This window comes from Lolium perenne, chromosome 2, assembly GCF_019359855.2.
Source record: "Lolium perenne isolate Kyuss_39 chromosome 2, Kyuss_2.0, whole genome shotgun sequence".
NCBI lineage: Eukaryota > Viridiplantae > Streptophyta > Magnoliopsida > Poales > Poaceae > Lolium > Lolium perenne.
Window position 1 is genome coordinate 54,117,949 of NC_067245.2, and position 17,560 is coordinate 54,135,508.

The 17,560-nt window shown below is 42.5% G+C and overlaps 1 protein-coding gene across 1 annotated transcript in view; it reads left to right on the forward strand.

Moving 5' to 3' along the window:
* Window positions 1-17,560, forward strand: part of LOC127328582 (putative serpin-Z5) — a 79,239-nt gene continuing 61,679 nt past the window's right edge. Inside the window, exons 1-3 of the mRNA XM_051355175.2 lie at window positions 1-49; window positions 1,507-1,745; window positions 1,906-2,184. Coding sequence (XP_051211135.1) covers window positions 1-49; window positions 1,507-1,745; window positions 1,906-2,184 — 567 coding nt within the window. The remainder of the gene's footprint in view (window positions 50-1,506; window positions 1,746-1,905; window positions 2,185-17,560) is intronic.

The window sequence follows — 17,560 nt, forward strand, 5'->3', positions numbered from 1 at the left end:
ATGGCTGGGATCCGCGGTCCATCTTCCTCCTCCAACCCGGCCAGTGGAGGTCAACAGCGATCCCGCTGCCGCCCTTTCCCCGCCGAGCTCCGCCACACCGCCGCGTCTCCCGCCATGATTTAGGTGAAGTAGCCGAAGGCCACCGCCACTAGACCTGCCGTCCATTATCGCCGCCCCTGGAGGACCCCGCCTCCGCGCGAAGGGGAGTCCATGGACGCGCCACCACCGCCCCTGGCTTTGGCAGCCGGACGTAGCCGCCACCGCCGACCCCGACGGCGGCGGCGGCCAGGAGGAGAAAGATGGGCCGCCTCTTTTTGGGTTAGGGTCGTCACCCGGAGCCGCCTCGCGCAAGACGACCCTGGGCGAAGGTGGAAAGGGAAGAGAGGGGATGGGAGGGGGCGGTGGTGAAGGATGGAGGGGCGGCGGCAGCGCTGGGAGGGTGGAGGCGGAGGGGCAGCGGCAATGTCAAGGAGGGTGGAGGGGTGACCTTTACCTTTCGATGCCCGTGCATACAACATGTGTCGGATGAACTCATTGTTTCTGTTTGTGACAGATTTAACATTGCCACGGAAGTGTATATGTATGCAAAGCTTGTTCATTTGTTCCATAGGAATTACGGTAGCTCGTTAATCTGTAATCCATCAGATTCGTCATACCAAGGTATTCAGCTCTATTAGACTTGTCAGGCTGAATACAGCGATGCTGAAGAAGCCAAGACATACTCCCTCCGTCCACAAATAAGTGGACGTGCAGGATTTTCAAGGTAAATTAGTAAAAGGAGAGAAAACTTGCATTGGGAAGATGCAATCAACATCTCTCTCCTCTTTAATTATTTCATCTCCAATAGGCTAAGTGCATGTATAAAATTAAGATAACATGTGTTGAATGTTATTGGGTTTGATTTCCGTGCGATGAGAGAGAAACAACTTTTGCTAATTTAAAATGCATTGAGAACATAGAAGTACACTCTTTCATGGACAAATATTTTGGCTAGATGTCCACTTATTTGTGGACGGAGGGAGTATAGAACTATGGGTGTTGTTTTGTTTTGGACTGGGCCTTGGCATAGGGCGCTGGTGCTGACGTTGATTAGCGTGGTGGGCTCAGAGAAAAAGTAGCATTGTGGAGAAGCATCGTACATGCATCGTACGCAATTCGTCGTGTGTGTAGCAATTCCGGTCTGAAAACGTAACTAAGCGGCCCGCGATTGTTTTGTTTGAACAAGCAAGGAAAAGGAGATCGATCGAGGCGTCCGATATTTCTTTGCTCCCTTTTTTTTTGTGCACGCGGGCGCGTGGCGCGGAGAGAATTAAAAGCCCCGCCGCCATGCTTCTTCGATTCCAGCTCATTTAATTCGTACCCGCCGAGATTCTCGCGCGTGAACCGGAGGACGACCGAGTCAGGCGCGCGGTCAGGCCACGGCCAGCGGGAGAAATCTTACGTAGTACAACGTTGTATCTCCGAATAAAATGGCCAGGTGGGCCTGGAGCCCCGGCCGCATATGAGAGCGCACCCTCTCGGAGCTGCTCGGCGCCCTCGGCGCGCCTTCGCGGGACGACCTTGCTCGGTCAGTCCGTGTGCTGACGGAGCAGTCCCTGGCCGACCAGTCACAGAGGGCCGGGCCGCGCATCAACTTCTCGTGCAGCGTGTGGCATGACAGGACGAGGACTCTCAAGCCCGCCTACATCGACGCCGCCGCAAAGTCGTACAAGGCACAAACCGGCGCCCTAGACTTCCACGACAAGGTCATCAGTTAGTACTTATCAGTATCGATCTTTTCTTGCCGTACGCGATTATCTGTATATATACGTACACATGTAGAGAAGTAGAGATCGATGTGATTTTTTTTTTTTTTGAAACGGATATCAATGTGAAATTAATGTGTGTGCGTATGTGGTGCTGCAGCCGGAGGAAGCAGCGACTCAAATCAACGCATGGGCGGCAGCATCCACAAACAATCTCATCGACAAAATCATCGACGCGAGCAGACTGTCCGATCTGACCGACCTCATGGTTGCTAACGCCGTCTACTTCAAGGGCAAGTGGAAAGAGCCTTTCGACAAGAAGAAGACCAAGGACGACAAGTTCTACCGCCTCGATGGCAGCACCGTCAACGTGCCCTTCATGCGAGATTCACGCAGGCAGCGCATCGCCTGCCATGACGGGTTCAAGGTGCTCCAGCTTGTGATGACCCAGCGTACCACTGCATGGTATAGTACACAAGTCGTTGACATAACACAAGTGAAACACCGTTCCACTCATATTACATCTCTCAGAGTGGTACAACAGAAACATATGCGAGTCCAAGGTATGTCTATAGAAGTACACATGAACTGTTTACATAAGATCAACACAACCTCCTACTTTACAGTGAGGTAAAACTTCAAAATAAAGCTCCAGAAGAACGACTCGTAGTCTATCTTATTGCTAACTCAAGTTCAAGAGCTACTTGGATTGCTATAGAAATCTAGCTACTTAGGTGCTAGGATTAGGGAAAGGTTCCCTTCTATCACTAGTCTAGGTTTCCATTATAGCTGATGCGGAAGTTAACTCCATTGACTTTTTTGATTGGATTCTTCATCTTGTTGCAGTTGACTCCCTTGTCTTTGAGTTCCACGGTAGTTTCTCCTTCGGTGCCTTGATCTAAGAAGGGGGTTCAAATGGGATAGAATGAGTACGAGCGTACTCAGCAAGTTCATATTAGGAAATATGTGTATCATGCACTAGCTACAACCATAGACCATAAAGTCATTGGCCAATGCAAGTTTTTGTAATCATTTCTTCAAAAGGTTTATTTTATTCTGAAAACTATGCCCGTCAGTCTTCACAGGTTGACCAGAACTTCGTGGAGTTCCTTTCCTGCCGCGTTCGCGATTCCTTCCGGAACAGGAGTGACAAATACAATTCAGTATCCTCTGCAGAGGTGCGTTACTTTTCCCATAAGAGACCTTATCCTTGATACCTATCCGAGATGCATGCTCGTCCACACTTCCTTGGTGTGGGGCCAGGTGTAAGATCCAAGCCAATCACTGCCTTCTCCGCGACTGCAAACCCACCCTTTTGTCCACCCGTACACCCCCAGTAGACTTCTCCCGATAATACGGCTTTACTCACGGTGCATGATACGCGTACAGCACGTGACCGTTGGGAACCCCAAGAGGAAGGTGTGATGCGTACAGCGGCAAGTTTTCCCTCAGTATGAAACCAAGGTTTATCGAACCAGTAGGAGCCAAGAAGCACGTTGAAGATTGATGGCGACGAGATGTAGTGCGGCGCAACACCAGAGATTCCGGCGCCAACGTGGAACCTGCACAACACAAACCAAGTACTTTGCCCCAACGTAACAGCGAGGTTGTCAATCTCACCGGCTTGCTGTAACAAAGGATTAGATATATAGTGTGGATGATGATTGTTTGCAGAAAACAGTACAACAAGTATTGCAGTAGATTGTATTTCAGTATAGAGAATTGGACCGGGGTCCACAGTTCACTAGAGGTGTCTCTCCCATAAGATAAGCAGCATGTTGGGTGAACAAATTACAGTTGGGCAATTGACAAATAGAGAGGGCATGACCATGCACATACATATTATGATGAGTATTGTGAGATTTAATTGGGCATTACGACAAAGTACATAGACCGCTATCCAGCATGCATCTATGCCTAAAAAGTCCACCTTCAGGTTATCGTCCGAACCCCCTCCAGTATTAAGTTGCTAACAACAGACAATTGCATTAAGTATTGCGCGTAATGTAATCAGTAACTACATCCTCGAACATAGCACCAATGTTTTATCCCTAGTGGCAACAGCACATCCATAATCTTAGAGATTTCTATCACTTCCCCAGATTCACGGAGACATGAACCCACTATCGAGCATAAATACTCCCTCTTGGAGTTACAAGCATCTACTTGGCCAGAGCATCTACTAGTAACGGAGAGCATGCAAGATCATAAACAACACATAGACATAAATTGATAATCAACATAACAAGAATTCTCTATTCATCGGATCCCAACAAACACAACATATAGAATTACAGATAGATGATCTTGATCATGTTCGGCAGCTCACAAGACCCGACAATTAAGCACAATGAGGAGAAGACAACCATCTAGCTACTGCTATGGACCCATAGTCCAGGGGTAGACTACTCACACATCACTCCGGAGGCGACCATGGCGGCGTAGAGTCCTCCGGGAGATGATTCCCCTCTCCGGCAGGGTGCCGGAGGCGATCTCCTGAATCCCCCGAGATGGGATTGGCGGCGGCGGCGTCTCTGGAAGGTTTTCCGTATCGTGGCTCTCCGTCCGGGGTTTCGCGACGGAGGCTATTTGTAGGCGGAAGGGCAGGTCGAGGGCGTCACGAGGGCCCACACCCTAGGTCGGCGCGGCCAGGGCTTGGGCCGCGCCGCCTATGGTGTCGCCACCTCGTGGCCCCACTTCGTCTCCTCTTCGGTCTTGGAAGCTTCGTGGCAAAATAGGACCCCGGGCGTTGATTTCGTCCAATTCCGAGAATATTTCCTTACTAGGATTTCTGAAACCAAAAACAGCAGAAAACAAAGAATCGGCACTTCGGCATCTTGTTAATAGGTTAGTTCCAGAAAATGCATGAATATGACATAAAGTGTGCATAAAACATGTAGATATCATCAATAATGTGGCATGGAACATAAGAAATTATCGATACATCGGAGACGTATCAGCATCCCCAAGCTTAGTTCCTGCTCGTCCCGAGCAGGTAAACGATAAACAAAGATAATTTCTGGAGTGACATACCATCATAACCTTGATCATACTATTTGTAAGCATATGTAGTGAATGCAGCGATCAAAACAATGTAAATATCATGAGTAAACAAGTGAATCATATAGCAAAGACTTTTCATAAATAGTACTTAAAGACAAGCATCAATAAGTCTTGCATAAGAGTTAACTCATAAAGCAATAATTCAAAGTAAAGGCATTGAAGCAACACATAGGAAGAATAAGTTTCAGCGGTTGCTTTCAACTTATAACATGTATATCTCACGGATATTGTCAACATAGAGTAATATAACAAGTGCAATATGCAAGTATGTAGGAATCAATGCACAGTTCACACAAGTGTGTGCTTCTTGGGGTGGAGAGAAATAGGTGAACTGACTCAACATTAAAAGTAAAAGAATGGTCCTTCAAAGAGGAAAGCATCGATTGCTATATTTGTGCTAGAGCTTTGATTTTGAAAACAAGAAACAATTTTGTCAACGGTAGTAATAAAGCATATGTATCATGTAAATTATATCTTACAAGTTGCAAGCCTCATGCATAGTATACTAATAGTGCCCGCACCTTGTCCTAATTAGCTTGGACTACCGGGATCATCGCAATGCACATGTTTTAACCAAGTGTCACAAAGGGGTACCTCTATGCCGCCTGTACAAAGGTCTAAGGAGAAAACTCGCATTGGATTTCACGCTATTGATTATTCTCAACTTAGACATCCATACCGGGACAACATAGACAACAGATAATGGACTCCTCTTTTATGCATAAGCATGTAGCAACAATTATTTTTCTCATATGAGATTGAGGATATATGTCCAAAACTGAAACTTCCACCATGGATCATGGCTTTAGTTAGCGGCCCAATGTTCTTCTCTAACAATATGCATGCTCCAACCATAAGGTGGTAGATCGCTCTTACTTCAGACAAGACGAACATGCATAGCAACTCACACGATATTTAACAAAGAGTAGTTGATAGCGTCCCCAGGAGCATGGTTATCGCACAACAAGCAACTTAATAAGAGATAAAGTGCATAAGTACATATTCAATACCACAATAGTTTTTAAGCTATTTGTCCCATGAGCTATATATTGTAAAGGTGAAGAATGGAAACTTAAAGGTAGCACTCAAGCAATTTACTTTGGAATGGCGGAGAAATACCATGTAGTAGGTAGGTATGGTGGACACAAATGACATAGTGGTTGGCTCAAGTATTTGGATGCATGAGAAGTATTCCCTCTCGATACAAGGTTTAGGCTAGCAAGGTTATTTGAAACAAACACAAGGATGAAGCGGTGCAGCAAAACTTACATAAAAGACATATTGAAAACATTATAAGACTCTACACCGTCTTCCTTGTTGTTCAAACTCAATACTAGAAATTATCTAGACTTTAGAGAGACCAAATATGCAAACCAAATTTTAGCATGCTCTATGTATTTCTTCATTAATGGGTGCAAAGCATATGATGCAAGAGCTTAAACATGAGCACAACAATTACCAAGTATCACATTATCCAAGACATTATAGCAATTACTACATGTATCATTTTCCAATTCCAACCATATAACAATTTAACGAAGAAGAAACTTCGCCATGAATACTATGAGTAAAGCCTAAGGACATACTTGTCCATATGCAACAGCGGAGCGTGTCTCTCTCCCACACAAAGAATGCTAGGATCCATTTTATTCAAACAAAACAAAAACAAAAACAAACCGACGCTCCAAGAAAAGCACATAAGCTGTGATGGAATAAAAATATAGTTTCAGGGGAGGAACCTGATAATGTTGTCGATGAAGAAGGGGATGCCTTGGGCATCCCCAAGCTTAGACGCTTGAGTCTTCTTGATATATGCAGGGGTGAACCACCGGGGCATCCCCAAGCTTAGAGCTTTCACTCTCCTTGATCATGTTGTATCATCTCCCTCTCTTGATCCTTGAAAACTTCCTCCACACCAAACTTAGAACAACTCATTAGAGGGTTAGTGCACAATCAAAATATACATGTTCAGAGGTGGCATAATCATTCTTAACACTTCTGGACATTGCACAAAGCTACTGAAAGTCAATGGAATCAAAATATCCATCGAACAAAGCAAAACTGGCAATGCGAAATAAAAGGCAGAATCTGTCAAAACAGAACAGTTCGTATTGACGAATTTTATTGAGGCACCAGACTTGCTCAAATGAAAATGCTCAAATTGAATGAAAGTTGCGTACATATCTGTGGATCACTCACGTAAATTGGCATAATTTTCTGAGTTACCTACAGAGAATTTTGCCCAGATTCGTGACAGCAAAGAAATCTGTTTCTGCGCAGTAATCCAAATCTAGTATGAACTTTACTATCAACGACTTTACTTGGCACAACAAAACACTAAACTAAGATAAGGAGAGGTTGCTACAGTAGGAAACAACTTCCAAGACACAAAATAAAAAAAAGTACTGTAGTAAAAACATGGGTTGTCTCCCATAAGCGCTTTTCTTTAACGCCTTTCAGCTAGGCGCAGAAAGTGTGTATCAAGTATTATCAAGAGACGAAGTGTCAACATCATAATTTGTTCTAATAATAGAATCAAAAGGTAACTTCATTCTCTTTCTAGGGAAGTGTTCCATACCTTTCTTGAGAGGAAATTGATATTTAATATTACCTTCCTTCATATCAATGATAGCACCAACAGTTCGAAGAAAAGGTCTTCCCAATATAATGGGATAAGATGCATTGCATTCAATATCCAAGACAAAAAAATCAACGGGGACAAGGTTATTGTTAACGATAATGCGAACATTATCAACTTTCCCCAAAGGTTTCTTTGTAGAATGATCAGCAAGATTAACATCCAAATAACAATTTTTCAGCGGTGGCAAGTCAAGCATATTATAAATTTTCTTTGGCATAACAGAAATACTTGCACCAAGATCACATAAAGCATTACAATCAAAGTCATTGACCTTCATCTTAATGATGGGCTCCCAACCATCCTCTAGCTTTCTAGGAATAGAAGCTTCATGTTCTAATTTCTCTTCTCTAGCTTTTATGAGAGCATTTGTAATATGTTTCGTGAAAGCCAAATTTATAGCACTAGCATTAGGACTTTTAGCAAGTTTTTGTAAGAACTTTATAACTTCAGAGATGTTGCAATCATCAAAATTTAAACCATTATAATCTAAAGCAATGGGATCATCATCCCCAATGTTGGAAAAAATTTCAGCAGTTTTATCACAGGCAGTTTCAGCAATTTTAGCAGTTTCAGGCAGTTTCTCGCGCTTTGCACTAGAAGTGGAAACATTGCTAACACCAATTCTCTTATTATTATTAGTAGGAGGTGCAGCAACTTGTGTAGCATTAGCATTACTAGTGGTGGTAATAGTCCAAACTTTAGCTATATTATCTTCTTTTTCATTTTCTTCTCTTTCCCACCTAGCACGCAATTCGGCCATCAATCTTATATTCTCATTAATTCTAACTTGGATGGCATTTGATGTAGTAGTAATTTTATTATCTATATCCTCAGGTTTAGCAGCCATTTTATTAATTAAAGAAGATTGTGACGCAGACATGTATGAGATTCGGTTTTCAGCATTAGCAAGTTTAGTTTGCAACCCCGAAATCTCCATATTCAAATTTTCAAGTTGATTTCCTATATTCTTCAGCAGGGTAGATTGCTCATTCATGGTTTTAGTAAAAAATTATTTTGCTCATATTGTGATTGCATAAAGCTCTTGGTGGATCTTTCAATTTTTAGCATCTTTTCTTCATTAGGTGAAACATATCTACTATAAGAGTTACCATTAGCAGGATATGGCCTAGAATCATTGTAATTGTTATTTTTAATGAAATTCACATCAACATATTCTTTTTGAGCAACCAATGACGCTAACGGAACATTATTAGGATTAACATTAGTCCTATCATTCACAAGCATAGACATAATAGCATCAATCTTATCACTCAAGGAAGAGGTTTCTTCGACAGAATTTACCTTCTTACCTTGTGGAGCTCTTTCCGTGTGCCATTCAGAGTAATTGATCATCATATTATGAAGAAGCTTTGTTGCTTCACCAAGAGTGATGGACATAAAGGTACCTCCAGCAGCTGAATCCAATAGGTTCCTCGAAGAAAAAATCAGTCCTGCATAAAAGGTTTGGATGATCATCCAAGTAGTCAGTCCATGGGTTGGGCAATTTTTAACCAAAGATTTCATTCTTTCCCATGCTTGTGCAACATGTTCAGCATCTAATTGTTTAAAATTCATTATGCTACTCCTCAAAGATATAATTTTAGCAGGGGGATAATATCTACCAATAAAAGCATCCTTGCATTTAGTCCATGAATCAATACTATTCTTAGGCAGAGATAGCAACCAATCTTTAGCTCTTCCTCTTAATGAGAAAGGGAACAATTTTAATTTTATAATGTCACCATCTACATCTTTATATTTTTGCATTTCACACAATTCAACAAAATTATTGAGATGGGCAGCAGCATCATCAGAACTAACACCAGAAAATTGCTCTCGCATAACAAGATTCAGTAAAGCAGGTTTAATTTCAAAGAATTCTGCTGTAGTAGCAGGTGGAGCAATAGGTGTGCATAAGAAATCATTATTATTTGTTGTTGTGAAGTCCCACAACTTAGTATTTTCAGGAGTACCCATTTTAGCAACAGTAAATAAAGCAAACTAGATAAAGTAAATGCAAGTAACTAATTTTTTTGTGTTTTTGATATAGCAAACGAGATAGCAAATAAAGTAAAACTAGCAACTAAATTTTTTTGTATTTTGATTTAGTGCAGCAAACAAAGTAGTAAATAAAACTAAGCAAGAGAAAAACAAAGTAAAAGAGATTGGGATGTGGAGACTCCCCTTGCAGCGTGTCTTGATCTCCCCGGCAACGGCGCCAGAAAAATCGCTTGATACGCGTACAGCACGCGACCGTTGGGAACCCCAAGAGGAAGGTGTGATGCGTACAACGGCAAGTTTTCCCTCAGTATGAAACCAAGGTTTATCGAACCAGTAGGAGCCAAGAAGCACGTTGAAGGTTGATGGCGGCGAGATGTAGTGCGGCGCAACACCAGGGATTCCGGCGCCAACGTGGAACCTGCACAACACAAACCAAGTACTTTGCCCCAACGTAACAGCGAGGTTGTCAATCTCACCGGCTTGCTGTAACAAAGGATTAGATGTATAGTGTGGATGATGATTGTTTGCAGAAAATAGTAGAACAAGTATTGCAGTAGATTGTATTTCAGTATAGAGAATTGGATCGGGGTCCACAGTTCACTAGAGGTGTCTCTCCCATAAGATAAACAGTATGTTGGGTGAACAAATTACAGTTGGGCAATTGACAAATAGAGAGGGCATGACCATGCACATACATATTATGATGAGTATTGTGAGATTTAATTGGGCATTACGACAAAGTACATAGACCGCTATCCAGCATGCATCTATGCCTAAAAAGTCCACCTTCAGGTTATCGTCCGAACCCCTCCAAACATTAAGTTGCTAACAACAGACAATTGCATTAAGTATTACGCGTAATGTAATCAGTAACTACATCCTCGAACATAGCACCAATGTTTTATCCCTAGTGGCAACAGCACATCCATAATCTTAGAGATTTCTGTCACTTCCCCAGATTCACAGAGACATGAACCCACTATCGAGCATAAATACTCCCTCTTGGAGTTACAAGCATCTACTTGGCCAGAGCATCTACTAGTAACGCAGAGCATGCAAGATCATAAACAACACATAGACATAAATTGATAATCAACATAACAAGTATTCTCTATTCATCGGATCCCAACAAACACAACATATAGAATTACAGATAGATGATCTTGATCATGTTCGGCAGCTCACAAGACCCGACAATTAAGCACAATGAGGAGAAGACAATCATCTAGCTACTGCTATGGACCCATAGTCCAGGGGTAGACTACTCACACATCACTCCGGAGGCGACCATGGCGGCGTAGAGTCCTCCGGGAGATGATTCCCCTCTCCGGCAGGGTGCCAGAGGCGATCTCCTGAATCCCCCGAGATGGGATTGGCGGCGGCGGCGTCTCTGGAAGGTTTTCCGTATCGTGGCTCTCCGTACTGGGGGTTTCGCGACGGAGGCTATTTGTAGGCGGAAGGGCAGGTCGAGGGGCGTCACGAGGGGCCCACACCCTAGGTCGGCGCGGCCAGGGCTTGGGCCGCGCTGCCCTATGGTGTCGCCACCTCGTGGCCCCACTTCGTCTCCTCTTCGGTCTTCTGGAAGCTTCGTGGCAAAATAGGACCCTGGGCGTTGATTTCGTCCAATTCCGAGAATATTTCCTTACTACGATTTCTGAAACCAAAAACAGCAGAAAACATCAACTGGCACTTCGGCATCTTGTTAATAGGTTAGTTCCAGAAAATGCACGAATATGACATAAAGTGTGCATAAAACATGTAGATATCATCAATAATGTGGCATGGAACATAAGAAATTATCGATACGTCGGAGACGTATCAGTGCACTTTGGACAATCCATCATAGATCGTAGAGCCCAACATCACTAATGGATGGGGATTTAAAAGGCTATCCCAACCTACGGCAGTGCCTCCAACACCCCGCCGGCTCTACCAATCCGTTGGCGTGCAGAAGAGAAAAGATACAGCTGACTTCCCCAAAGCCATTATAGATCTTATGGTCAACGCGATATGTACGGTGCTAGAATCACTGGACGGAATTGGTACTTAGTCCTAGATGAGTAGTACCCACGCAATGGAACCTCCACCATATCAACACATACCATGGTTCCATTGCCCACCACATAGTCATATTCATAATTGTAAAATAATACTTTGCTTTTCAATGCATGAGTGATAAGTATAGTACTTTGCATATAGTTTGATACAAATAATCAAATGACATGAGCAAGCGATGAACTTGCCTTTCTTGACTGCAAGATTATGTAGGCAAAAGCTTCGATACGTGAGAACTCCAAATGCTGAAATACCATCATCGTCCGGTAAGGATAATGTTTAAAGAACTGGCAAAGATGCTATAATGCATAGTATGAGATGCAATCGTCCCGAGCGTAATCTAACCTCGATGATTTAGGATGTATGAGTCGTAAAGATTTCTTTAGAGTTGGTTGCACCTTTAGAATGGTTCTCAAACAAGGTTCTTATTAGGGTTTGGTTATATTAGTATCATAACCAAGTGGTATAAGACATAATAACAATCATACACATAAGAATAGTGATGGAATAGTATGTAAAGAACAGTTGTCAATTTTAAGTGCTACAGATCATGGTTGATGATTACTTATACTATACTTCAAAAGAATAACTTTTGAAGAACATGTTGTTTAAGAAATATTTAGTATTTCAAAGAAGGATTAGGCTTCTAAGGTTTGATTAACAGTTGTACTTCAAAAGAATAACTTTTGAAGAATAGGTTAAATAAGAACATGAACTACTATACATAGGTGTTATGGCTTTCTAGGGTTTACTATTGGATTCATTTAGTTCACTATTAGGAACTAGTTGGGTTCTTAAGTTGATTGGGTTTCTATATAGCAAGTATTAGCAGGTTTATTATGATGGTTGATTATGGTATCATATCAACGGATGGTTATCAAGATGGTTCTATAAATTAGCTATTAGGGCTTACTATGGTTTCACAATTGCTACATTAAGTACTCTCTAATGGCTTCTAAACTAAATGACTTATCATTTCCTAAGTAGGGTTTAGTAGAATAGGAACATGTGTTGTGAATTCTTACACAAAGTTGATACTAGGGTTCATAATTATGGTTCTACTAAATCATGATGTTTGAGGTTGATCCTAATGGTATGGTATATAGTAATAGGGATCAATGGTACTAATTCAATTAACAAGTTAGGGTTTATGCCTAGATGGCACTAGTGGATCATATAGGTTTTAATTAAGAATAGGGACATGAAATGATAATCTCATGTGACTTGGTTTTATGCTAGTGGATCATAAGAATGTATTCAATTGTTGCTTATTAGGGTTCTATATGTCAAGTAAATCTCACATGATCATATGTGACACATATCTAGGGTTTTAGAGTTGGTTCTAAGGTGGAATGATCACATGAAATAATGGGATCAAGGTCTTACTCAAATTGAAACTAGGGTTTCTAAATTATGATACAACTCCTAAAATGATGATTTGGCAATATAGGTGTGGTTACTAATTACTTTGAAACAACATTAGTAATGGTTTGATATTTTATTAATTTTCACAAGATTTAATAATTAGAGCAACTCCTATTTAGGTTATAATTAAGAATCAGGGTTTAATTAGGTTTTAAAATATTTAATTTGTTAACCTAAGAATGTTTAAGTATATAAGTTTTGATTTACCAAAATAATATTGGCTTATAATATTTTCTTGAGTTATTACTATTTAAAGAAAATAGAAAATAGTAATTTGCAAATTAGGGTTTATGAATTACCACTAATAATTAAGTTAATGCAAATATGATAAATAAATTTAATCCTAACATTTTACTTAGTTACTGAATAGTTAAAATTTAATTTTTACACTTAACAATTTATTGAATTCAAATTGTATTTTAAATAATTGAAATGGCATAATTAATAAGGTTAAAAATAAGTGAATTTTTATTTTGACACACATTTTTGTTTTATATTTTATTTGAGTAGAGTTTATTTTTGTGAGCATTTTGATATATTATTTGCATTTTTCTGAGTTGAAATGAATTTTCTATGATTTTTCAAAGTTTCAATGGTTTTCTGGAATTTGTAATTAAACAAAAAGCTAAACGTACCAGTTCATACCTAGCTACAGACACTGACGAGTGGGGTCCTTTGACCAGTCAACTGCCACGTGGGCAGAAGACTAGTCAAAGTTTCTGACGTGGCGGTGGACACACCCCTCTCGCTGTCGGCTCGACGCCGACGACCAGACGAGGGCGGCGCCGCCAATACAGGGCCTCCGCGGACACGCGACTTGTACAGTTCGGACCAGGAGACGATGGGGAACCATCTGGTGGTGGCGGTTTTCCGAGAAACTCGCCGGAGCATCGCCGGCAACCATGTGCTGCGGCGGCGCACTCCGGCCAAACCTCGAAACGAAGCTACAGGCGATGCTTGGGAGGACTAATGGGTTCAGAAGATGCGCAAGCTCACCAGGAAGATGATGAGACCCTCGGCGAAGCTTGAGATGGTCGGAGACGATGGCAATCCAGCATTTTCCGGCGAACCCAAGAGATTGGGTCCATGGCCTTGTAGTTTTCCCTCACTTCCTTGTTCTTCCGCCTTGAGGTGACAGACTTGCGAGGTGCATTGGATGCAAACTCATCACTTGAGCGATCATGTCTAGGGCGTCTCCGACCACCCCGAGAAGCACCACCTGTGAGAAGCAAAGACGGGTAGCAAAGAGAAGGTAATGCTCATAAGTTATGTAAGATACAGTAATATACTCGAGAAACATACTATAAGTCGGTACAAATCTAGACATGATAGATTGAAGCAAAAACTGCAGCGGCGATGAAGCTCCAGGCCGGATAATCCGGTGTCCCCTGGGGGCGGATAATCCGGCCTGGCCGGATAATCCGGCCCTGCGAAAGTTGCAGTTTTCCAATCAAAAGCTTGTCTAAGACTAGATCGGCCTCATAGCATGCAAGAGGAGTACACTACACGTGATTTGGAACAACTAGACACCAATTCCACCAAGAAAATAGCACATATAAAACACAACATCTAGGGTTAGAGATTGTGAATCATACCCACATCCATTGTGGAAACCGCTTGGAGGAGAAGGTAGCTAGGAAGGAGATGCACCCGATCCACCCAAGAACTCCGAGAGGGAGCGGACGGAGCGTCTCCGGCGAGGAGGAAGAGGTTCGGCGAACTTGAGAGGAGAAAGAGGAGAGAGAGGCGCGTGGGGGGTGGTGTGAACCGTTTGCCCCCCCGCGGCCTCGTCCTCAACCCTTTCAAGATCTGCCCAGGCCGGATAATCTGGCCCTAGCTTAGGGCGGATAATCCGGCCGGGCTGGATTTTCCGGGGTCTCATGGGACCGGATTATCCGGGGATCTGGAAAATTCCAGAATCACCGGGAATCCGGCCCATCTTTCGTTGGTTATTTGCATGACCCATATGCGATGCAATAATGTATCACGTCACATATAAGGTGCAAATTTACCAATAAGATGGAGCAACCTAGATCATCCGACCGAAAAACCTCAAACTCCAAGTTTTTTACCAAACATGACAAATGAGCAAGATGGAAATGGCTTATAGGAGAGAGTAGGCTTAGGTTTTAGAAGATACAAACTGTTAATGGTACATAGTCACTCAAGTTTGCAAGATATGAGCAAATAAGGCCAAACTAGAGTGATTTCCCATAAGAACATGGAGTTGTCAAATAAAAGGCGATAAGATCCAAATAACTCCAACTCTTCACAAAGAAGAGTGTGGTGGCCTAGGCCACCATATGTGAGTGTTGTGGCATGGCACCGCGAAGATATATCTTGGGTCCAAGCCACTACTCATCATTGAAGCTCACATATCAACATATGATATAAAGAGAATGATTCCTTAATGTTGGCATTATGGGGGGAGGGATAGCTCAATAATTTAAACCGCACTCCCCCATCTAAACCAAATAAAGTTTTGAGACGAAGGTGTGTTTGCAAGGTGGTCAAGCTATACTCCTTGAATCAATGATATTTAGCTCATTCCTCAAATAAGTGAACCTTGCTTCATCAAGAGGCTTCGTGAATATATCGACAAGTTGATCTTTGGTAGGAACATAGATAAGCTCAATATCACCCCGGGCAACATGATCCCTAATGAAATGATTCCGGATCTCAATGTGCTTCGTTGTTGAATGTTGCACCGGAATATAGGCAATCTTGATAGCACTTTCATTGTCACATAATAGAGGCACTTTGTCACAAATGACATCGTATTCCTTTAAAGTTTGCCTCATCCATAACAATTGAGTGCATCCACTTGCGGTGGCAACATATTCGGCTTCGGCGGTGGAGAGAGATATACAATTTTGCTTCTTAGATGACCAACACACCAAGGACCTACCAAGAAATTGGCAAGCCCCGGAGGTTGATTTCCTATCATCCTTGTCTCCCGCCCAATCCGCATCGGTGTATCCATTGAGAATAAAACTTGAGCCTTTGGGGTACCAAATACCATATCTTGGGGTATCAACCAAATATCGAAAGATTCTCTTGAGAGCTATCATGTGGCTCTCCTTAGGAGAAGCTTGATACCTTGCACACACACCAACACTCAACACTATGTCCGGTCTAGATGCACAAAGGTAAAGCAAGGATCCAATCATGGAGCGATATACCTTTTGATCCACCTCTTTACCATTGGGATCAAGTGCAAGATGACATTTGGTAACCATAGGAGTGGCAACACCTTTCATCTCGGTCATCTTGAACCTCTTGAGCATGTTGATATGTCTCCGACGTATCGATAATTTCTTATGTTCCATGCCACATTATTGATGATATCTACATGTTTTATGCACACTTTATGTCATATTCGTGCATTTTCTGGAACTAACCTATTAACAAGATGCCGAAGTGCCAGTTGCTGTTTTCTGCTGTTTTTGGTTTCAGAAATCCTAGTAAAGAAATATTCTTGGAATCGGACGAAATCAACGCCCAGGTTCCTATTTTGCCCGGAAGCATCCAGAACACCCGAGAACCGCCAGAGAGGGGGCACATGCCCACCAAACCCTAGGCAGGCGCGGCCAAGGGGGGCCCGCGCCCCCCTATAGTGTGGTCGCCCCTTCGACCTCCTGACGCTGCCTCTTCGCCTATATAAAGCCCCTGGACCTAAAAACATCGGGGAGTTCGACGAAAACAGAGAAAACCATCCAGAGCCGCCGCCATCACGAAAGTCCAATTCGGGGGACAGAACTCTCTGTTCCGGCACCCTGCCGGGATGGGGAATTGCCCCCGGAGCCATCTCCACCGCCGTCTTCACCGCCATCTTCACCGCCATCGCTGCCTCCATGATGAGGAGGGAGTAATCCACCCCGAGGCTGAGGGCTCCGCTGTAGCTATGTGGTTCATCTGTCTCCCATGTACCTCAATACAATAATCTCATGAGCTGCTTTACATGATTGAGATTCATATGAGTTTTGTATCACTACTATTCTATGTGCTACTCTAGTGATGTTATTAAAGTAGTTTTATTCCTCCTGCACGGTGTAATGGTGACAGTGTGTGCATCCGTGTTAGTACTTGGCGTAGGCTATGATTATGATCTCTTGTAGATTATGAAGTTAATTATTGCTATGATGGCATTGATGTGATCTATTCCTCCTACATAGTGTGAAGGTGACAGTGTGCATGCTATGTTAGTACTTGGTTTAGTCGTGTTGATCTTTCATGCACTCTAAGGTTATTTAAATATGAACATTGAATTGTGGAGCTTGTTAACTCCGGCATTGAGGGTTCGTGTAATCCTACGCAATGGTGTTCATCATCCAACAAGAGTGTATAGTATGCATTTATCTATTCTGTTATGTGATCAAAGTTGAGAGTGTCCACTAGTGAAAGTATGATCCATAGGCCTTGTTCCTAAATACTGCTATCGCTGCTTGTTTACTGTTTTACTGCGTTACTACTGCTGCGTTACTACTACTTGTTTACTATCCTGGGAAAAGCACTTTTCTGGTGCCGTTGCTACTACTTATTTATACCACCTGTATTTCACTATCTCTTCGCCGAACTAGTGCACCTATTAGGTGTGTTGGGGACACAAGAGACTTCTTGCTTTGTGGTT